Source organism: Archocentrus centrarchus, chromosome 16 (assembly GCF_007364275.1).
Source record: "Archocentrus centrarchus isolate MPI-CPG fArcCen1 chromosome 16, fArcCen1, whole genome shotgun sequence".
NCBI lineage: Eukaryota > Metazoa > Chordata > Actinopteri > Cichliformes > Cichlidae > Archocentrus > Archocentrus centrarchus.
The window spans coordinates 8,094,770-8,119,512 of NC_044361.1; the positions used below are offsets into that span (position 1 = coordinate 8,094,770).

A 24,743-nucleotide genomic window follows, 5' to 3' on the forward strand; every position below is an offset into this window, starting at 1 on the left:
TGACAAAAGGTGACCACATGCACGTGTATGGATTAAAATCCCAAATTGCACAAAGTCTGTGCAAATCCAAAAAAGAAAGCAAGAGATGGCAAACCAGAGGTGGGATATCTCAAAAGTATGAGGAGAAGAGGAAGTAGCAGGGACCCATGGCCCCCATTCCAAATCATGATTTCTGCTTGGACAGTACATCACACCGGCCAACAATATGTGAGAACAACGGAAGATGGAGGGTTAACAGGTGCACATAAACACCAAAAACAATGTGTATAAAATGTAATGTGAGTTTTGACATCATTTAAGTCACTTTAAATACATTTAATTCCGTTTTCAAGCCTCATCTTCACTCAGACATTCACATCATCTTCTGACCCAGACATTTTTCCATCCAAAGTGTGTTGTGTGTCTGCAGCTTCATCCAGATCAGTGTGATGTAACAGTGATGCTACAGTAACTACAGTAAATGTTTCAGAGGAACTGACTGACAGTCTGACAGCTGCAGCTGCCTCATTATAAATCTGTGACATCATCGCTGTCTCCGTCCTTACAGGCTGTTGATGAGTGAACAACTGTAAAAGCTTCATGTTACGTACAAAAATAACAAACTAATGTCTAACTGGGATTTCAGTGCTTGTAGAAACATAAACGTCTGCAGATGAATTTGCTCCTCTGACGCTCTGACAGCCACTTTATGAAGGAGGAAATGAATCTGAGTGTCAGACAGGTGGCTCAGGTGCAGCAGACGGGGAGGAGTCAGAGAGACACTCAGAGTTTGTTGGATAAAACCTGCCAGCGAGCAGGTTGGGGTCACAGAGTCTGTTATCCCGGTAAATGACTCAGAGTTGGAGTTAGCTCTCTTTGTGGACCTGAAAACCCAATTTTCCCTCATTTTAGCGTTAACAAACCCAGAGTTGTAGCTAAACCTGCTTCCTGGAATAGGTCCCTGGTGTTTTTGGATGAATGCCAATTGAGCAGGATGCTGGGCAGTGAGCAAAGGTTCCACTAAAGTATTTCCTTGCCCACCTTCTGCAAGACAGTTAGTCTCTGTTCCATGTGCTTTAAATCTCAGTGCCTCCTCCTCCTCATCTTCAACACATTCAGAGCACTCGGAGCCTCATCCTTCACTTCCTTTATCTCAGCCACCATCACTGTCTAGACTCCAGGGGTCTTGTCCTAGTTCCTAACAATGTTGGGACTCTGCTATGCAGTCTTATCTGAATCTAATTGCCAAATATCTTCAAGGTTCAAGCTTCTTGGGTAGGACTGCACCGACAATAAGAGCATTCAGAACAAGAAAACCACTAAAATCCAATGAAAACAGCGAGACAAGCACAATAAGAATTATATGGACTCTAAGAAAATAAAACCAAAGACAAAAAAAAAACCAAAATTAGTGTGCAAGCTTATGAAAACAGTGTGCATAATTAGCCATATGCACATTCATGTTTGCACATTGATGAGTTTGATTGACAGAGGTACAAATGAGTGTTTACACCTGTTATGTTTACAGAGGGGAACCCTATATCTCATGCCTGATTTCAACAAAGTGTGTTCTGTGTGCAAAACATGGGAGCCCCCACTGATACACCTGTTACCTGTCCTTACTTGCACAGCTGGTTAATGCCAAGCGTATCATCGTTGATTACCGTAATTACGTGACCATTTTTCCTATTGGAGAAACGTATGAATACTGAGAAATTGCGCTTCATACCCAACATAGGGTTATTACGGTAATTGTTGCTGGAAGTATGCAAACAGCGGCACTTTTGGAATAAAGGGTTAAAGGGGGTATGACCCACGATCTTGCCTGCTGTTCTTATTAGATTGTAAATTTGAGTTTTGGATTTGACTGTTAGGTTCCCAAATCAGCTGGTGATACCATACCAAAGGCAGACTCTATTGTTGCTCTGTAAAAAATTAACATGTTTTTGTCTAGGCAGAAAACGAAGGCGCTGGGGGATTCTTGTGGAGATGATGGCAACCTGTGTCTTATGATCCAAAGCTTGTACTTCAATGAATCTTGTCAGTGCTTTCAAATGATCTCTCTTTATTAAACTGACTGTGTTACAGTATACATGATGGAGTGTTCCCTTAAGTAAGAAAGAAGAGAGGAAAGTGTGTCATCTTTACTTAAATATTAACATTGTAGTCCCCCAAGTCGAGATGTCTTACACCTAAAATAAACGTGATCTAAAATAACACGTCATACTAAGTTGTTTATTACATATATATATATATATATATATATATATATATATATATATATATATATATATATATATATATATATATATATATATATATATATATATAATGTTTGTTGTGTGAAGTTGTTCTGGTTATTTTTCATTGACTTTAACAGCTCTGGGACATTACGTTTGGGTCTGTCCGACCAGGCTGCACCTCAGACTGTCCAGGGGCTCAGTGATGCTCTGGTCCAGATCTGGGAGGAGATCCTCCAGGACACCATCCATCATCTCTGTCATGGTGAGCTGTGCAGTAGGAAAGGTTGGACCCCAAAATGCAGGACTCTTGATGCTGAGATGAACTGAAAGGTGTTTTATTTAAAAGAATGACGAGGAATACGTATAAACTGGGCTGGCCAGGTACCAGAACTAAAGGACCGGATGACACACATCTGAGGGATCATCAGCACAGACTGGGGACTTAAATACACACACTAGGTAATCAAGGAACAGACAACAGGTGAGGGGCACAGCTGAATGTAATTACACAAATGAGACAAGGGGAAGACTAAACACAAAGCACTTGGGACAAGGGACTGTCAAAGTAAAACAGGAAACAACTAGATGGAGACAGAAACGCAGACTTGACACACTGCACAGGAAATAAACAACACAACAAAAACACATAAGACAAGAGACATGACAGAGGGACAGGACAGACACTAGCGCACAGACGCAGGGGAGACAGAAACAAAGGGAACTAGGAAATCAATATGAAAATAACAATAACCAATAACAGGACAGGAAACAATGATGGAAAATCAAAACCAAAACAAACTGGGAACAACAGAAACTCAATGAAAACAGAACCTAAAGGAATAAAACACAAAACGCTGGACACACGGCCCGGGACCACAACAGTCTCATTAGGAGCCCCAACGTTGTCAGGCATGCATACAAGCATGTGTGGACCACGCAAACAACTGAGAACCATTTTGAGTCGCTGCAATGAAAGTTCAACAAAACGGACTGACCTGCTGCAGCATTTTTTTTTTTTCACTCTGATTTTTGGCATGTATTTGAATTCTACCCTCTGTAGGTTGCTGATTTTCATTGGCATCCTTTCATTCCTAACACATCACCCAGTCGATATCAGTGTAGATGTTCAGCATGATTTTTTTTCCCACTAATAACTGACGTGTTTTCAAAGTGTTCCTTTACTTTTTTGGGGCAGAGTACAGTAGTAGTAGTAGAAACTGTGGATGCTTCACTTTTCCTTGTTGTGCTCAAGGGCTGCACTTGAGAACTTATCCAGGTTTACAGTGAGGCACAGTCTAGTTTTAAATAAAGTGACAGATATATTTATTTAGTCAGGGGAAAATAAAGTACAGTATTGTGTAAAAGTTTTGAGCCACTTTCTTTCTTTTTTGCGCCCAAGGAGCCAGACTTTCTTGTAATTTTTAAAGTGGTCTTGAGCAATAGTTACCCAGTCTTTCAGAAGACAAAGATTTTCTTGAGACATTTGCTGCTTTTTCACTCATTTTAAGCTCGGTCCTTGTACCTGACCATTTTCAGAGGAATGTGTTTTGTTTATTTGTTAAGCCACTTAACACTGACCTATGAATCATTCAAGCAAAGCATAAAAAGGCACCTAACCTCCACATAACAGACAACTTAGCAAAGAAGGCATTTTGGCTTATCTTTAGGCATTTTGTTACTAGCAGCCTTTGGTCGTTGTTCATTGATTGAAGCTACAAAAAATGCCAAAGATAACACAATTTGACAGGCATAAAAGGGCATTTTTATACCAACAAGGTGATTCCTGAGACCTGAGAGAAGCATTCATCTATAGCTTTTCAAAGCCTCATCAGAAATGGTCTCAGGCCAAATTACACATGAACTGGACTGAATATCACTGGTCTGAAAATCAGCGTGATGAATCCATAATAGAAATTTTTTGCCCAAAACATCATACAGCAGTGAGTGTCTGCAGTCGTCTGGTGCAGGGGATCTTGTCAAAATTGATGGGATTATGAACACAAGAAAGAACACCAGATAGAACGTGAAAGCATCTGATTGGCATCATTTTTCAGCATGACAATGATCCCATAGACACTAATAAATAAATAAAAACACACCTGATAGAAAAAACACAGAATGAATCATGGACTGGCCTCCGCAGAGCCCGGTCTTTTTCTGGCAAAATCTAAAGAAATGAGGGGTGGCTCTGTATATACAAAAGCAGACAGAACATTCACACATAATACAAATAGAAATAAAATACAACAAAAGTTATATTGATCATGGACAAGCAGACAGATTACAGTAAGAGGAGCAAGACATGTTACCCAACAGACGCTTAGCTGCTGTAGGATGACCTACATGTCTAACCTAAGAGAGAGCTGAAGTCTATTCCACCTATGAGATGTATAATAGGAGAATGCAGTTTTTCCCTGCCGTGTATTCATAAATAGGATACCAAAGATAATGTGTACTTGTGAACTGTACTGTAACCCTTATAAAGTGATGATAAACAACATGCAAGTTCATTAAGAGTGACTTTGCAAATAAAAGAGAGGTAGCCATGCCCACTCGACCTTCTCAAAGAACTGTCCCCAGTGACAAATCTAAGAGATCTGTGATACTGATCATCAGGGGCTTCAGAGCACTGGCAGCAGTATGCATATAAATTACATCTGCACAGTCCAGGACTGGTACACATGTTGCTTGTATAATCTTCAGCCTGCTTCTGAAAGAGATGCTTTGTTTTTTTCCAAAAACACACCCACATAATAGTGTTATTATATATTAGGTATAATATGTAGGCTACTGTGAATTATTGCTGCGAGCAGTGACATTACAGTGCAGATTCTTTCTTGTGTAACATAAACAGCAGACATTTGTGAGTTTTCCTGTGGGAAAAAGGAAAACTTGGCAACCTGACTGTGTTATTTGTTGTTAAACAACAGCAGGGTAGACAGAAAATAATTAAACATCTGCTACGTCTGGAGGGGAAGGAGGCTATTGTGTTTGAGGACACATAGGCCTTTTGGATGCAGATCCTAAAAAAAATTAAAAATAAAGCTTGCACGCCTGTGGCCTAAATGATGAAACAATCACAGCATCGTTTCCAAGCTGACCTTGCTGGCAAAAACATGCATATGCGGTGTTTACATGCTTATATGAGTTTAATCTGAATGCTCAGGTTTCCTCCCACACTTGAAAGACTGCACTCTTATTAGATCATCACACTGAAGTAAAAACCAAAAAAAAAAAAGAAGCTCAGGATTGATGAAACAGTGATGCTTTCCAGAGGATATATCAAATGCAATGCAAAACATGGGCTTCACTGTGAGGCGTTTACTTACTTTAAAAAAAAACAGCATTTGTCACAGTAGATCACAGATTTTAGATAGAAAGCTAGAGCGATGGGGTATTAGAGGAACAATACACTTGTGGCTAAATGCACTGATCAACACCAAGTCAGTTAAATTCAGGGTTATAAATCTGGGCAGTTAGGAAGCAAAACCACTGAGAAACAATTTCATCTTGCACCAATTTTTGATGCAAATGAAAGTGACGATAGGAGCACTGGAGAAGCAATCCCCCCCCAAAAGAGAACGGTTTTGCAGATGGTGGCCATAGACCACTGTGGTCTTGTTATCCTTCCTGACTGATTTTTCCCTAGTTTCGGTTTTGTGATCGTGTCCTCCAGGATGGCACATCCATACGTGCCATCACAACGTTTGCTGTGTCTCCCAGCATACTCTCAAAGGTGTGTGGAGGAGATTTCAGGACATTGGCCATTACACAAGCCGAGCTGGACAGCACCTTGGAAGGGCATAAACCCAGCAGCAGAATCAGCATTTATGTGCAAGGAGGAACAGGAGGATCACCGCCAAAGCTCTGCAAAATGTTCTCCAGAAGGCTAATCATGTGCATGTTTCTGACCAGACTGTTAGAAACAGACTCCATGAGGGTGACATGAGGGCCACAGCGTCCTTTAGCGGGATTTGTGCTTGTTCTGAAGCAACTCATTTCCACAAAAAAAACCAAAACAAAAAAACACTAGTCAGTTAAAAGTTGGGCCTCTGATAATGGTCTGAGGTGACATCAACACACACACACACACACACACACACACACACACACACACACACACACACACACACACACACACACACACACACACACACACACACACACACACACACACACAGCAGAAGAGAGACCACAGTGGAGAAAATATAACAGACTTCAGATTGTATTTTTCTCATGTCAGTGACTCCAGTTCTTGTAATCATAAGTGCAACATGATTCAACATTAAGGGAGACAATACAGGCAATTTATCAAACACCTGCTGAACAACCAGAACACAAGCTTGCAGAAATGTGACGTGTGCTTGATTGCTCCTCGCACCCTCATAATGCCATGCCTCCACATGTCAGCAATACCAACAGCCTTGCCAGCTCAACTAAAGTTTGCTTTCTTCTCTTTTTTTGTGCTGACATGACAAAATGTGTATTCTAAAAAAAATGTTCCCTTACACAAATTAGCTCATGTCCACTTAGCTAAAATAAACCATAGACCGATCTATTTCACAGAAATGAGATGGATTGTTAAGTGTTTAAAGGTGTATTCACACAAGGGCTGTTAAAATGAACTGGAGAGTTGAACATAAATCAAATAATAGAAATAATTAATACGGGATGGGTGTGATGCACTGACCTCAACAGACATGAAAATACCTGCTCCTGCTGGATTGCTATGAACTTTGCTTTTCAGCCATTTTTTCATCAGTGAAAACTCTGTTGGTTGTAAATCAGATTCATAATGTCACTCAACACTAGAGGTGTAACGAGTGAATATGGTGTATCTATGTTTATATGTGTGTGGGAGAGTGTGTTTGTGTATAAATGTGTACATGGGTGTGCTTGCCGGTGTGCGTGTGGTTGTATGTTTGGCTGGACCTGGGTCTGGGCCGGTGGCTTGCCTCCTGACCGCTCCTTGCTGGTTGCCTCTCCCCCCCTGCCCCCCTGGGGTGTGGGTACCTCCTGGTTCCTGGGTGGTGACCTGCTCCCCTGGGGGCTGCGGGGCTGCGTTGGCTTCTTCGGCGTGGGGGGGGGCCCTGTGGGGGCTCGGGCGGCCCTTGGGTGCCGGGGGCCCTGGGGCCCTGCTGCCGGCCATGCGGGGGGCTGGCCGCTGGGGGGGGGCTGGCTTCTCGTTGCCTCGAATGCTCTGGTGCCCTTGCTCCTTGGCTGCTGGGACTCCATCTGAGACCTCCGTCCTCCGTCTGCTGGGAGGGGTGTACGGTTGTCTTTGGAATGAGTGGCCGCGGGTCTTCGTAGGTCTTGATGGGCTGCTGGTGGCCTGGGCTTCCTGGGATTCTCTTTGCCTGCCTCTGGGTTCTGATGGGCGGGGCTGCGGCTTTCTGCCTTCATTGGTAAGTACATTTCATGACACAAACACATATACCCACATAATGACACAAAATGGTTGGTTTGTATAACTATTCTTCTTTTATTTTTATTTATTTATTTTTTTTTTCCCCACACAATCTTTAATTTTGCAGATATTGTCAATATCTTAAGTTTAACAAGTGGCTAACTATTTGGTTTACTTACTTGCACTCTTTCCTGTTTCTTTTTTCTATTTTCTCTCCTTTTTTTTTCCCTTTCTTCTTCTTCCTCTTTCCCTTTCTCTTTTCTTTCTTTTCTCTTTTCTATTTCTTAAGCCTGTCATTTCTGGCACAATTTGATAAATAGCATGTTAAAAATAATTCAAATAAAATAAAGGATTACATAGTAACAAGAGGAGCCTATAGAGAACCTATAGAGCTCATCTTGAAATAGCAAATATGTTTGGCACAACAATGCATTCAGATCACAGTTCTGTTTGCAAGATCTGCCAGACATGACAGGCAAAAAAAAAAAAAAAAAAAAAAAAAAAAAGAGGTGTAACCGCAGCTATTTAACCTTTAAAAATGATTAACAAAAACAGATCTAAATAAGTTCTCTCTGCACCCCATAGCGACCGCTGCCGGCTGCTTTGTATTTCCCCAAAACAGCTGTGGCCCGCCGGCGTGTTTCTACTGTTTGTGCATAGAAATGTTTTTGTACGTAATATATTTTGACATATTTTAATAATATCAACACTTATCAATAAATGGGGAATAAAAAACGTGTTAATTAAATATTTTTTCAAGATTTTACATAGGGTTGCACCTACTGATTATTTTAGTAATTGAGTATTCTATCCATTATTCCATCAATTACTCGAGTAATCGGTAGCTGGATAAGAAATACTTTTTTGCATATTTTAACTTCTGTACTGCAGTTTTTTGCTGTGTAAAACAAACAGCGGTGGATGGAGCAGCTACAAAGTTCTCTTTTCTTCACTTGCTGATCGGGTGGTTGATGAAGGACCTCCAGCTGTGTCCCAGTAAAGATTTAATGGTGGATGCAGGAAAAAAGCTTCTGTTCTGGATGCGAGAAAAATATTTTCATTTCGCTCCACCTGAGCACACCGTCTCTATAGCAGCTCCGCCCCTCTGAGACGTTAAACTTGAACCTGGGTAAGCTTTCACAGCTAACGACAGCCTGGAGTACTTTGCTCGACCGTGTACGAGACAATGACATGTGGGATAACATTTAGCGACTGCCTTCCAGAATTTCAATTAGCAACAGCTATAAAGAATTATAATATTTTTCACCACATCTACACATCTTTGTCCTTCTATGGCAAGTACAGAATGTGAACCACACTAAACTGTCCCATATGTAAATCTTACGTAGGCACCAGCTTGCACTGTTTGTGGGAATTCTCTAAAATTCATATGTTCAACTGTTAGTACAGCAACACTTGAACATATTTCTCCTTCTATGTCTGCTCGGGAAGGTTTGCACCTGCTATTTCTATGTGGACATTTCTGATTGGAGAGGTTGTGAATTTAGAAATTTGGACATTATTCGTTTTTTGTTCAGCAGAAATGGTGGAGGCCACGGGAACTTCTGAGAGTTGCTGATAATCTGGATTTAAATGGATGGCATGGACAGCTGCCATATTTTTGGACTAAGAACATGGACTGGATTCATATATTCACATTTGCATTTCACCATATAAAATGAACTGTTGTGCGAGTGCAGCGCATAGTCTTACTGCATTAGTGATGTCACGAGCTCTCTTGCCTTATGTACCAGTTTAGCAGCATCTCTGTAGCACTTTTTTTTATTTTGTTTGTTCATTTATCTTTAAAAAACGAACAAACAGAATACAAACAATAACAATTTTACATTGTAATTTACAAAATTACAATTTGAATGTGTCTTTTTTTATTGCGTTGAACATTATTGAATATTACTCTTCTCTTTAGTGTGCCTGACAAAAAGCAACATGACAGCACACTGGAGACCTTAAACAAGCTAGAGTCTGATAGGAACTGCATCTCACTTTCTTTTTGCCTCTTCCCTCCTCATCCAAGGAGGCTGACCAGCTGCCACCAACTGACTACTGCAGCCAAACTGACACAGCATGCGAAAAGATATGAAACCTACAAACGTCTCACAGACATCTGGGTTTAAAGATTTCATCCACAAACTTTAACCAAAGTATTTAATGTCTAGTGACATAAGAGAGTTGGGAAATACTTTCATACCACTACTGATAAAATCAGAAAAAATTATTTCTATGGAAAGATCACCCTGACCACAGATGGGTAGACATCACTAACAGTGAAAGTATACAGCATACCGGTGATGTTGGAATTGCCTCTAGCTGGCAGAACACATAAGAGCCACGTGCTGGCAGTGTCACAGGAATGCATAACCCAATATTTACAGTGACGGCAGTAGATATTAATAATAGTAATAGTAACTCTAAGAAAGACTGACAGCCCAAACTCACACCCACTATATGCTGGGATAAACTGGACTCCTGGGTTGTGAATATGCTGATGAGAAATACTGCACGCAAGAGTGATGCGATTATCAGGAAAACTGCACAAAACCTGCAACACTATAAACAGCCAACAGTACAATAAAACACAAACTGCCACATCAGTAGACTCATAAAAATAGCAGAGGCCTTTATAATAGCTCATAGTAAATGCTTGGGTTGCACTTTGACTAACTGAATGAAATCACATAAAGGAACAGAACTTGCCATCAGTGCAGTCATAATGATCAATTTCTCCAGTTTACTTGAATAAACAATGTTATTTCCTGAAAGGTTCTCTACCTGCAGAAAATCATTATAAATGGCACCTGCAGCCTTTAACTGAAGTGCAGTCAGACATGCAGAGACTGTCCTACCGTACCTACAACTCAGAGCTCATCTTCATGTCACGTTACAATCTGTTTACATACTGATGCTATAAATCACACTCGTTAAACATATAATAGTCTTCACAGGGTGTAATTTTCTGTTCAGTGGAAACCTTTTTTTCCCCACATGCATGTGTGTCCAGATCTGTGCATAACGTTTTTACATTGTGTACATTAACCATTATGAAAGCTCATTAAATGCATTTGTTGGCTCACCGTTAAGCACATGCTTCTGACTGAAGTAACCCGTGAATGTACCGTTATGTTACCGCTTCAGCTTTAGACTTTATAAGTGAACTGTTGCTTGTAATCCTCTTAAGGAAAGTGTTTGGAAATCTTCCTCTGGGTGGGAGCATTACTACAAACAGCTTTGTGTTAGTTACAGTGTGTGTGAGATCAGATGGCTTCTAACACAAAACACTGCATCTTTGATTACATCCTAAATTTAACAGTTTGGCCAGTGTGTGTATGTGTGTGTGTGTGTGTGTGTGTGTGTGTGTGTGTGTGTGTGTGTGTGTGTGTGTGTGTGTGTGTGTGTGTGTGTGTGAGAGCAGATATTCATCATTTTCATTCTTCCCTTCCCATTCAGCGAATCAGGGAAAGCACAGGATTATACAACTACAGTATGTGCTTTGTGTAACTTGAAAAGCAAATGTCAAAGTAATACACAAGTCTTTTCATTGCCTCTATCCAGCAGAGCCGAAATCAATGTCAGAAACATGACTGGGAGAGCTTTAAAAAGGGGGAGGAAACCCAGCAATGACTGACCCTCAATGCTGAAATCTGGTTTAAAGAAAGGTTGGTTGTTTCAGTGCTTTAAAACCACTGAACATTTTCATGCTAGCTGCTTGGAAAAAAGGTCATCGGAACAGAAGATCATGTTTAACACAATGTTTATGTTTTTAATGTAATGTAACATAAAAAGAAATTGCTTTCAAAATTAGTATCAGCTGGATTTAATGTTTTGATCTTAAAGCCACTTTAGAAAACAAACATATATTTCTCCTTATACTATGACTATTCTTAGAAAGATTTATGTCACAGCATTTGAAGTTATAGATGAAAACTATCACCTTACCTTGTTCATAAAATCTAAAATGACTAACGACTGACCTCATATAATAAGATATGACTCGTGGATTTAAGATGGAAACTTATTTGAACAGAATCACAGTGATTAGCAGAGGGACACACTGGGGCAAAGCAATGTGCAGATTAGACTTTGGTTGAGTCTGAAATGCAGAACTGAGCAGCTGATTAACAACATGCCAGCCTGACACTGGTAGTATGAACGTTAACAAGGTGAGGGTCAGGTGGCATACCAAAAATTATTATTTAGCTCGCTAGTTTGCTGTTTGTCTGTACATATTAACATATCGGTTAATTTGGGTTCCACTTTCAGGCTTTACCTGATCTTTAGAGTTCCACCTCTGTGCCATATTTAAACACAAATATCTGGAATTTCTCAGACATCTGAAGGAACAGCTGAAAATGTATGCAGTGTAATTTACTGTAAATACAGTAGAGCACTTCTCTTACCTGTAATAGGAAGTCAAAAAGAGCTAGCTTTCCCCACTCTGAGTGCTGCACTCCCACACAGGGGGCTGATCTCAGGTCTGTTTCACTGCCACAGCGGGCTTTTAGTAGTTTCTGATAGTGAACCCAGCTTAGTGGTACTGAGTTCTGGTCGTTGTCTTCATCAGAAAGGTGCTGAATATCTGGGTCCCACCACACTGCAGGTCTGGGGGTGCCGCTGATGTACCTGTTGGGCAGCATGTCACTACAGAAGGTCCTCAGAATTGCAGGGAGACTTCTGTTGAGTCCCAGCACTCTGTCCAGGTGGAAGGCGAACACTTCAAACCAGTCATCAGTGCGCTTGATCAGGGAGCAGTACCCCTGCTGGCAGCGCTCACTGTGGGTAGCTGGATGTCCATGTCCAGCCCCATGCTCATTTGAATTTCTCCTCACTGATGGCTTCTGTGAAGGAAGAATATAGTTAGATAATGCCATTCACTTTAGTTTATCACCGTTCACCCATTATGATCCTATAGCCATGTATATTTGGTTGTAATGACTTTATTGATGATAAAGTAAAAATTTATTTACAAAGCAAATGATGACATTTTATCCAGTAGTTTAATATGCATCTGGGACAAAGGAGGGGCTATAATATACCTAATATTATTGTTGGATATTTTCAAATGTAATATACACTGCTCAAAGAAAATAAAGGAACACTTTGAAGCTAGATGACACACATCAATTAATTAAACTGCAGGAATATCTTAAAGACATTAAGACCTGGATGACTTGTAATTTCCTGCTTCTGAATTCAGATAAAACTGAAGTTCTTGTACTTGGCCCCACAAATCTTAGAAACATGGTGTCAAACCAGATACTTGCTCTGGATGGCATTACTTTGGCCTCCAGAAACACTGTGAGAAATCTTGGAGTCATTTTTGACCAGGATTTGTCCTTCAATGCACATATTAAACAAATATGTAGGACCACTTTTTTCCATTTGCGCAATATTTCTAAAATTAGAAACATCCTTTCCCAGGCTGATGCTGAAAAGCTAATTCATGTATTTATTACTTCAAGGCTGGATTATTGTAATTCGTTATTACCAGGATGTCCTAAAAGCTCCCTGAAAAGCCTTCAACTTATTCAAATGCTGCAGCTAGAGTACTGACAAGGACTAGAAAGAGAGAGCAAATTTCTCCCATATTGGCTTCTCTTCATTGGCTCCCTTTTAAATCCAGAACTGAATTTAAAATCCTTCTCCTCACATACAAGACCTTTAATAATCACCAGGGTTACCATGATGCACTGAGTGTTTCTTTTCATTCACCTCTTTTCACTCTGTTTACACCCCTCTCTGCATTTAATCATTAGTTATTATTAATCTCTGGCTTTCTTCTCCTCCCAGATCTGGACCAGGGCATATCTGAGCTCCATTGGATAGACCAAAACATAATGTTTCAGAGCAATTCTATTCAATTTAGGTCAGGTGAGTATGGGGGCCAGTCAGTGGTATCAGTTCCTTCATCCTCTAGAAACTGACTGCATGCTCTCGTCACATGAAGCCAGGCATTGTCGTGCACCAGGATGAACTCAGGACCCACTGCACCAGTGTAGAGTCTGACAATGAGTCCATGGATTTCATCCTGATACCTAATGGCACTCAGAGTGCCGCTGCCTAGCCTGTAGAGGTCTGTGTGTCCCTCCACGTATATGCCTCCCCAGGCCATCACTGACCCACCACCAAACCGGTCACGCTGTCACGATGTTACAGGCAGCATAACGTTCTCCACGGCTTCTCCAGACCTTTTCACGTCTGTCACATGTGTTGAGGGTGAACCTGCTCTGTGAAAAACACAGGTTGCCAGTGGTGGACCTGCCAATTCTGGTATTGTATGGCAAATGCCAATCGGGCTCCACGTTGCCGGGCAGTGACCACGGGGCTAATGAGAAGACAACAAGCCCTCGGGCCATCCCCGTGAAGTCTGTTTCTAATTGTTTGATCAGTGGCCTGCTGAAGGTCATTTTGTAGGGCTCTGGCAGTCCTCATAGTCTTCCTCCTTGAGCAAAGGAGCAGATGGGTTAAGGACCAATGGCCCTGTCCAGCTCTCCTAGAGCAACTAATTGTCTCCTGCAATCTCACCCATGCTCTTGAGACTGTGCTGGGAGACACAGCAAACCTTCTGGCAATGGCACGTATTGAGGAGTTGGACTATCTTTGCAACCTCTGTAGGGTCCAGCTACTGTATTGCCTCATGCTACCAGTAGTGATGCTGACCCTAGCCAAATGCAAAACTAGGAAAAAAGCAATCAGAAGAGATGAGGAGGGAAAAATGTCAGTTTAACTGACTTGATGGTACACTGTGATTAAAAAGTGTTCCTTTAATTTTGTTTGAGCAGTATGTATTTTCTTCTTGACTCTTCCACATGCAGCAGGAATCTATTAGCAGACTCAAAAAATAAACTGCTTGAGTCATGACCACAAACATCAGCTCTTATTGGAGTCACACTGTCACTGAATGACAATAAAGCTTAATGGATGAATCTGATATTACTTTATATTTTTATTTTTTCCCACAAAGCCCCTCCCCTCACTGCCAACTGCCCCTCCCTGAGTCAAATGTGATCCTGTAAAGAAGATGCTCTATGTGAACATTCCCTGGACCAAAGCTTGTTTAAAATGGACTGAAGCAAAGTGGAAAACTGTTGTTTGGTCAGAAAAAACAAAATTTAAAATTATATTTGGAGATCATGGACCCAGCATCCTCTGAACTAAAGAAAGGGACCATGAGGTTTGTTAACAGTGCTCAGTTCAAAAGCCTGCCTCTCTGACGGTATTGAGTGTGCATTAGTGCTTACAGAACTGGCACCTTGAACTTCTGAAGACACCATCAATGCTGAAAGTATATACAGTTGTGGTCATAAGCTTCCACACAATCATCATGGACATGAATGTCATTAGTGTGTGATTAGTGTGCAATTGCAACTTCCAACAAATTGATGCATTCTTGTAAACTTAGAATCCATTAAAAGTGCAGGCGCCGGTTTGTGGAAGCCACCATGTTGCTCCGCCATCTTGAACATACTGGCCAAAATGGACATCGCCGTTCAGCCTAATCACTTTTTTTGTATGTGGCTCAAGGCTGGCCGCATATGTAGTATGCCTTATAAGTTACTTATAATTCAAAGTTCACAAATTGCCCTTTCAAACTATATATGACCATTTAACACGTGTACATGTATATTTTCACCATCTCTTTCTCCTCCTCTTATTCTGTCCTCCCCTCAAGCCTAACACACGAGAACATGCATAAACATGCTTATTCATTCACACGGGCACGCAGTAGTGCGCATACCTAGATGCAATAGATGCAACCCAGTGTTGTCATACTCCATCATAAATCACTGAATCACAAGGACTAGAAAAGTATTTTATTGGATTTTAAAACCTGTAAAATATATTATTTGTATTTTAAAAATGAGATCCACATGAACAAATAATGGCATATATATATATATATATATATATATATATGCCACATGAACAAATAATGGCATATATTGTCAAGTTTTATCAATTTTGGTTCAAAACCTTTTGAAACAGGAGTGAAAACATAACCTCCCCTCCACTTATTGGTTGGCGAGGTAACAATAAGCTCATATCTTAAACATATATGTATAAATGTGCATCTAAATACTTAATAATTTAAGTAAATCATTTATGTACAGTAGACCAGCCATTCCCAAAGTCAAGAGTGCTGCGGCCCATTTAAAAAAAACAAAATATCCCATGGGGCCCACCCAATCTTAAATTTTCACTCTGATCAAAATACAAGAGAAAGTGACGAAAAAACATAAAAAACACAAGCTGCTGGTTATAAATTGCTAAAACTACCCAGTCATATATAAACTGCTGAGGCCAATCTGTGACGCACCTGCCACTGGGACACAAACTTCAATACAAGAGCAGTAAATTTAGATCAGAGTAATGAGTAATATCACAAACTAACCACCTCCTATTACCAGTTTCAATTCACTTTTTATATAAATAAATAAACTAATATAAATATGTAACTCTGCATGTGAGTAATTTCAATCTGAAAAACAATAGGGCCTTCGCACAGTTTGTGCTCGGGCCCTAATTTATACCCACCTGCAGTTCCTTCGTGACCCACCAGGGGGGCCCCAGCCCACACTTTGGGAATCACTGACATAGACTTTCTAAATGACAGCATGAACCAACAGCCCCTAAACAAGTATTTGATGTAATACCGGTCACATTTACATACATTTAGCAGAATTCAGCAGTAAGAACAGTTTCAGATATCACTCGTCTCATCGTGCCACCCAGTGTCTCCGCTGGCATGCAGTCACCACTGACCCCCTCTGCGTGTGTCAGGAGTAAGTGTGGTAAGGACGGCGCAATATTCAATGGCAACACAACATGGGCTGATGCTCCCCGACAATATTTAGCTTAAATCAGCAAATTAGATCTTTGGGCTGTTAGAGCCACATTAGAGCAGTGCTTTCTTCAATTGAATATGTCTATGTACTGTTCATTAAATACTGTAAATGTCAACTTTTTATCTTGTTTTTGTAGTAATTACAAAAAAAGGATCTTAGCTACATTTCTATGGGGGTCCAATATCTTACCTGCACTGCAAGTTCACGCTAAACCTTTACGTGTCCCCAACCCAACCTCTGCGTTATGCGATTTAAAAAAGTAGAAAACAACTGTGGATTGAAGCTCTTTAGCATTTATTTATAGCTGGAATAGCAGCTTGTTTGTTTTATTGAAGCTGTATTTTTTTTTAAATAAAACCTTGATGAAACAAAGTAAAAAAAAATATTTACTCAGTTATCTGACTCATCTGAATCAGGACAACACAGATCACAGAGGTTACTGCACTACAGCATACCTGCTGGTGTGCTGGAGGATCCAGGGCCACTTGGAGCACCTGTCCGTGTCCAGGCATCCTGGCCTTGCTAACCACCTCACCCTCTGCAAGGAACTCCATCTTCTGGATGTCATCCTTGCTAAGCCAGGGAAGATGGTGCAGGTCAGCCCTGATCCTTCTGCGGTCACTATCTAGAAAGTCCTGCTCTCTAAAGCTCTCACACAAGCCGCTGTCATCTTTCCTCACAGCAATCTCTGGTTTGGACAAAGGCTTTCTGTGGTCCAGCAATCCAGGAATCTCCTTCGCATCAGAGGGATCTTCAGAGAGATTATGGCGCTTTTTGAAATACCCAGGGGGCTTTTTCACAGCCTGCTGTTTCTTACCCACATCATCTGATTTCAGAGAGCGCTTTTTTGGTTGTTTGTGTTTTTCCAAAGCCTGGTGATGTATTGCTAACTTTGCACTTGTATGGCTGCCATGTGTCTGTCTGTCTGCATTCCTGTTTGTGCGTCTAACCCCTGATTTGGCTGCCCGTCTGTCTGCAGCTCCTCTCTCACTTACTATGGCATCTGCTGAAGCGTGGAAATGTCCTCCTTTGGATTCCCTCTTTTCAAGATGAATGTATGTGTGCGCAGCTTGTTTTGCCACAGAACTGCGGTTGCTTGGCTTAATTCTATGCTTTGGCTGCGTGTTGTTGACTGTAAAATCTGGATGGGGATGGTGATGACTGGCTGGCTGGCTGGCGCCTACTAACTCTTTTCTTTTGGAGGCAATGCCTTTGCTTTTTTGTTTGTTTCTGTGTATATCAGCGTGATGTCTCTCTTTGATGCCGTTTTTGTCATCGCCAGCAGCGTCCCCGAAAGGTTTAAGGGGCACTGAATGTTTAGATGTCTCTTTTCTAGTGCTGCTTCTCAAGCCCCTGCTGTAGATGTGAGTCCGTGGCTGCTGGAAGCCAGAAACTGGAAGGGGCGCCACAATCCTCCGCCTGGATCTAAACTCCCCCGTGGAGCTGAGGGCTCGGGACGACCTCCAGGCGATGTCAGCAGGTGGCAAAGGGAGGGGCAGAGTGATTGTCATCACGGCGATCATGAGGAAGAGAATGAAAAGAGGGGAAAGGAGTAGGATCCATTTTTGACCACAGCAGAGTTTTGACCACAATCGCCAGGCCTGCGGTTAAAAACATGGATAAAAAGACGGAGAAGTACAAGTTAGAGGGAGACTGATGGAGCCATGATTGTAATAGAGAGGGAGCACAAAATTCAAAGATAGCATTTGCAATAAACAGAACTGAGTACTCAGATTCCTGCGGGTTGACACAAAAGCTGAACTGAGAACGTTCTTCTTCTTGGCATGTGGAAAACAAACACTCTACAAAGGACAGAAAGTCAAATAGCAAACAGTGATTTTGGCTCTGGTTTGTTGTATGAGATCACAATAGTGACCACTGAGTCATCATTTTATTACCTAAAATGGAAGTGAGAGAAATCATCTGGAATTTTGTAACAAAGAACCATCAACACTAAAGCGAGCAGCAGAATATAAAGCTTGTGTCAGCTGGCTGCATGTTTCCAGTAGCTTACAACTGCAGTGGACTTATCCAGCTGAGGCATACCCATAATTCTGTTCTGCCTGTGCACAGCTTGGATGGAAACACCATATTTCACACAATATGCTCTCTCTGCCCCAATATGGCTTTAGGTGTTCTCGCTCTGCAAAAGTGATTTTGCCGTAGAGGAGCTGGTCCTTTATTTACTGCAGACTGCCCTCCTTCCATTTGCTTTTAAACTGCAAAACTATAACTCCATGAAGCTGACATTCAAATAATGAAACCAGAACAGGGCCTTCCATTGATTTATTGTCTGATTTTTCAAGGCGTTGCGTTGCAAGAAGTCCCTATAGCAGCATTTATTTTATCTGACAGGCTGGTAGCTCCTCTGCAGACAGGGTGGCCTTCCAGTGGAATCGGAGGAAGCAGACTGCACTCATCCCATCTGCAAAACTTCCTTTCGTTCCCACAAACATAAGCAACTTATAGATGAGCCAAACAGCTCCATCTGAATGCCACACTTTTCCCCCCTCACCTATGAGTAAATCCATATGCCAGGCTGACCCAGATAACTGCCGGCTCTCCACTCTGCCTTCTCTCTCACTCTCTCCCTCCCTTCCCATCACCTTCTCTCTTTTTTCTGCATTCAAGTGAAGGAATGTTTCAGACCCTTGAGATCTCTTCCTCATCTCAAAGCCTCTTAACAGCATGCCCAGATTCCTCCACCTGTGAAAGGATTCCATTATTCTTCTCCTGGACTGGAAGGCCTGAGTCAGACTCCCTGTGCTGACCGAGCCTGTACACACTTATACACCCAAATGGTACCAGTGTGAGAAGTAGAGTAAGTGTGTCAGACTCATATAGATATATGTATCTACTGCTCAAAGACCATTGTTGTTATGTTAACAGTGTTAAAGAGACTGCAGCATTTTATAGAAATGCTCACATTCAGTCCAGACATGATCAAAGGTGCTAAATGGAGCAATTGAATGTCACTGAATCATTAGTGTGAGACTGCTGAATTACTTTAAATAAATGAGATCATTACTGAGCAGACTGGCAGCCTTTACTGACCTCTTAATGCCTTTTTATATTTCATGCTGCTGGATTGGATTTCACAGCAAATCTGCCAGCTCGCCTGCCTCAGACAGACTGACTGAAACTTCACCTTCACCTTCCTTGTAAAGACCTTTAAATATCTACTCAAAAGTTAATAATGTAAACATTCTTCTTAAAGCTATTATCAGTTTTGTCATTAGTCACAGATCATATTATCCTTCTACCCATCCATGTATTTTCGAACTGCTTATTTAACCAAGCATCTTTACTTTTGTCTTTTTACCCGCTCACTTCTACAGATACTCTGCCTTTTGCAGCAATTGTGGATATATATATATATATATACAAGCACTTGGATATATAGGTGGGACTTGGATATATAAATATAATCCAAGTCCCACAAAAACTAATGTTTAATCTTTGACTGGTTAGTCGATCATTAGTTACCTTCAAAATTTGAAAGATATTAGGGAATTCACAATCAGAATAATTTAGCTATTAACAAAATTTCTCCAGCTGTACAGAAAAATGATTTTAAATGATAAAATACAAGGTTTTTGGTAATTATATTGCAGCTTCATTTTCAGCAAATGCTCTACTTGAAAATGACCCTGCCCACAACTTCAAAATCTCAGTAAGTCATGTGAATCACAACACTGAGACTATCAGACTGACGAAGTCATAGGACAGTAAAACAGTGATCCACAAAAGCACATTTCACACATGCTTGACAGGCGACTACATTTAAGACCCTGAAAACAGCAACAACTCTAAGGTGCCAAAAACTGCAGTTCTTCTAGTGGCGCCTTGAGGCTGACTCCAAAGCAGGTCACTACAGACTGATGTCAAACTAAACTGAATTAAAAATCATGTTTATGGCCTGATGCAACTATACTCTTTTTGTTATTAACTCATCCATTTCTATACTGGCTAGGCTAGGATAGGGTAGGCTAAGTGCTACAGTATCTTCTAGCTTTTACTTCCACTAGTTTAAGTCACTGAAGCACTCATTTATTCTGCCATGTTTGTGCTCTTGGTGCCTTTTGGAGAGAATTATCTTAGAGGTAATATGGCTTGCTGTGTGGTACACTCCCCAATACATTTGTCCTTAAGTTTGGATAAATGAAATTCTACTTACACATAATTGTGTCTGTGCAATACATCTCTACAGTTTATCAGTGTAGCTTGACTCCAAATACGGTCACTTCTGGTTTTAAAAGATCCCAGCTGATGACTGGTTATATATAACTATGTTATTATATATAATATAATTGATGGTTATATCGCAGAATTATTAAATATAATAGAAAAGCTTTACAGTAGCATGTACTGTAAATAGACCTGGGGCTCTGATTTGATTCAACTTCAAAATTGATTCTTACTGCAGCCCTACCTTTTTGTTCACTCACTAAGGAGGAGAATATGTGGCTCTTTCCCTTCTCAATTCTTCACTATGTTCACCAGCTAGTGTCTAACAACTGTCGTCTGCTGTGTGGTGCTGAGCAGGTAGTGTACAGTGGCCTTTTGAAGCTTTTTCATGGAAAAGAATTGCCTGCTGCTTTGAGAAATTTCAGTTTGTGAAGAATGCTCAGCGTGACAGCAACAGCAAAGCTGCAGACCATAAAAATAAAACAATGAACTGAGAAAGAAACTAATTTGCAGGGAGTGTGCCACTAAGTGAAAATGCTGTCCTTCTGTTTTCTAGTAAAAGGATTTATATCTGTCTCTGTACACCAATAAAATATCCTGCCAACGACCTGCAATAACTGCATCAGTGACACCTTCCATAGCCAGGTTAATCAGTAGTCACAGTAATAATCACAGTCACCTGCTTGCGGTTGCTGCAGCCTAATTCTGGTGAAACTAAAGATTTTTGGGGCTCCAGTCAGGATCTCTTTTTGCTGTATTCCACCGACGGCTACGGCTGTTTGTGAGCTCAAAGAAAACACCCTGCAGAACTAAACCGTTAACTGACAAACTTCCAGAACATTGTGTCTGATTTTAGCCACTGTAAGACTGAAACAACACAGTCACCATTAGGTCAAAGTGGATAACTGTGAACGGCATATGTTACATTCAGTTATTACAGTCACTTTTTAGATAAGTTAATATCATGTTTTGCATTGTGTGCTACAACTTTACAGTCAAACAACAATTTTGGCTCAACAGTTACTTTGAAACTTGTGTTTCAAATTAACTGAAGCACACTGGAGACACAAGGTGCAACCATTCCATATGCATTACTAAGCCTGGCTCAAAATCTACTACATGGACAGATGTGAGACTGGAAGCGCTGCTGTTATAGTAAATAACACACGCACACACACATCATGCCACACATCCTCCTCTGTGTTAGCACTTGCTTTGGCTGGGCATTGCTAATTAGTGTCCGTTCATGTGCAGCTTAGCATAGCTTGGTGTGAATATGTCAACAGAAGAATGTGTTGTTGCCTTCAGCACCTCTCTATAGCAAACACAGAGAGAGAGAGAGAGAGAGAGAGAGGAAGGGGAAAGGGAAACTCACTGTATGATTCATGTGATGTGGTTGACTGTACTTTTGACTGTGCTGTCATGCACTTTGACCCACAGAATAAATGCTTTGAAAGAAAGCACTGGAAAACCACAATGAATAAATATAGAGAGCGGTGAGAGCGTGCACGTGCGTGCACACACACACACACACACACACACACACACACACACACACACACACACACACACACACACACACACACACACACACACACATGCATATATAAGCTTTTTTGGATGCGATAAGAATTGCAAACCCCCTAAAGATCTGAGGTTACAGAGTCTAACTTAATGTAACATTTTGCCTGCTCTTTCAAAAAGAAAAATGACACTATTACTGCCAAGCTAAAGCTATTTTACACTTATCTCCAGGTTTCCTTTTTTTCCCTGACAGGTTATTTGTGTCTGCAATCCTGCCTCTTTGTCTGGCTCCGCTCTTCTCCCTGTGCTGAAAACAGCTCTAGGGTAAGCAGTTCCTCCCTCCATTAGGAATGAAACTGGTGTCCACAGTTACCAGAGTTCAATTCCCTACAGTTAGGATACCCAGTTGAGTTTTATAAATCATGTTTGATTGCCATGCTTTGAAAAACTCCCACTGATGCAGGTATGCAATGTGGATTTGATGCATGAAAACATGGTGGCCAGCAGTGCAAAGGATTTTCAAACTCCTAAGGAAACTAATTCAGAATTTTTACTTAAGGCTCAACTTCAACCTTTCTTTTTTGATACAGCTTGTAACTGCAACTGGATCAGGTGGCCTTGAACCATTCCTTAGTAATGCTGCTATTGGCTCAGGTTACTGCAAGACTGTCCCTGTAGGACTGTTTTATTTTTTTATAGAAATGTTGAAGGGAAGCTGATTAAACATGGTCATCCTGTAGGGCTGTGCCATATTATATTGTCAGCAATAATAATAATTTCTTATGTGATATTGGCATATCACAGTATGATTGCTATTACAGCACCATGTGTTTATGTTCCCTAATGTGCACAACGAACATGTCTGAGAGCTCTCAGACGTGTCAGCATCCGATGACCAAAGTAGCTACTTCAGCCCGAGGCAGAGTACGCCATCAGTACAACCAGGCTACGAAAGAGGAGATGCTAGCAGCTAACGCTGACTACTTTTTTCCGTAACGACTAATCTAACTCAGTAATCAGATTAAAGTAACTTATCAAAGTGACTGTGCTTTACTATTTTTGTCATTTTCTTGCTAAAACGATATATTTTTGCTTTCTTCTTGCGTCTTGGGGAGTGATGTCTGGCCGATGTAACAATTAGGTCCCGTTTTCAGCATGAGGGCAATAATAGCACACAGCGACACAAATGTAACCAATGGAGGGAGGAGAGAGATGCGTGTTTTCTAGCTGGAAATACAGGCACTATTTTGAGTTTGTGTCAGCTAAAGATGACAATATCAAAGTTAGTTTTGCACTATGTGCTGGCGACAGACAGCGAGTCCCACCAGGTGGTGCGAAGCAGAGCTGCGGCTAATGCAGGAGGCCCCCCAGCACCCAAACAACAAAAGCTGGACTTCAGTACAAATCCAGTAACTGGGGGGAGAGCTGAAGACAGTATGTAGTAGAGGAAATGCTGCCCTTAAACATGGTTGACTCACCCTTGTTTCGTGGTTGTCATTTTTATGTTGAGGCGGCGGTGGTGTCTGTGTGTGTGTGTGTGTGTGTGTGTGTGTGTGTGTGTGTGTGTGTGTGTGTGTGTGTGTGTGTGTGTGTGTGTGTGTGTGTGCTGCTGGTGTTGTGCCAAAAAGTGATCGTCTGACAAAAAGGGATTTTCGGTGTTTGCCAGAAAATGATTGTCTGTATTTAAATGGCTGTAAATGACTTGTTGACCTATAATCTGTGAAACATGTGTCAAACATAGCTCTCATGAATGATATCAGGTCATTTTGAGCGAGAAACATCATTTCTATCACAAGGTAGAAGCTGCAATCAGTTTTTGGCAAAGTGAATTTTAGATATTTGTTTTTTATCACGGTAAAAACTATCACTGACATTAAAAATGTCTTTTTTTAAACAAAATTCTGGCTAAGAAGGCTGCAGAAATTACAATACATATAACATCACAGATCTAGAAAGATATTTGAAGTGGCCAAAAAGCACTGGCTTGATTATAATGTAGGTAGTGCCGTATTTCTTATTTGGCAAGAATGCAAAAGGCCACCAGCTGGAATCTTTGAGAAGATCCGGCACCAACACCGGGGCAGCGGCCAGTGAGGGCCTATTATTGCCTCTTGTGGCTATAATTATTAGGCCCCAGGTTCCCGAAGGGATCGGTGAGGAGCCTATTGCATTCATTAGCCCGAAAACAAAAAAAAGGGTCTTTTTAAGGAGGGGGAAACAATGCTGTAAAGGCAAGGGCTGTGCTTCACAAAATGGATGCAGTAATCATTTTATCACTTGTGTTTTCATAATTCAAAACTGAAATTAAATGTATTATGTTTGAATTTAATCTGTAGCAATAAAACATTAGGCTGTTTATTCTGAACTACATACAGCAAGAGCAGAAGAAAAGTGATGGAAATAAAACAGACGTAGGAGGTTTGATCTTCAAAGACTCAATGTCTTCAACAAATGCCGTTTCAGTCCATGGAGACTTAGACATGGGCAAAGTGTTTTTCAAAAGCATCCAGATTTTTATAGATGAATAGATCAAAAGAGGGG

The 24,743-nt window shown here is 41.0% G+C and overlaps 1 protein-coding gene across 1 annotated transcript in view; it reads right to left on the reverse strand.

Annotated features, from left to right (window-relative positions):
• The window catches only part of gask1a (golgi associated kinase 1A), an 88,416-nt gene that overhangs the window by 31,192 nt on the left and 32,481 nt on the right, over window positions 1-24,743 (reverse strand). The window contains exons 2-3 of the mRNA XM_030750456.1: window positions 16,946-18,091; window positions 12,045-12,482 (exon numbers count right to left, since the gene is read on the reverse strand). Coding sequence (XP_030606316.1) covers window positions 12,045-12,482; window positions 16,946-18,091 — 1,584 coding nt within the window. The remainder of the gene's footprint in view (window positions 1-12,044; window positions 12,483-16,945; window positions 18,092-24,743) is intronic.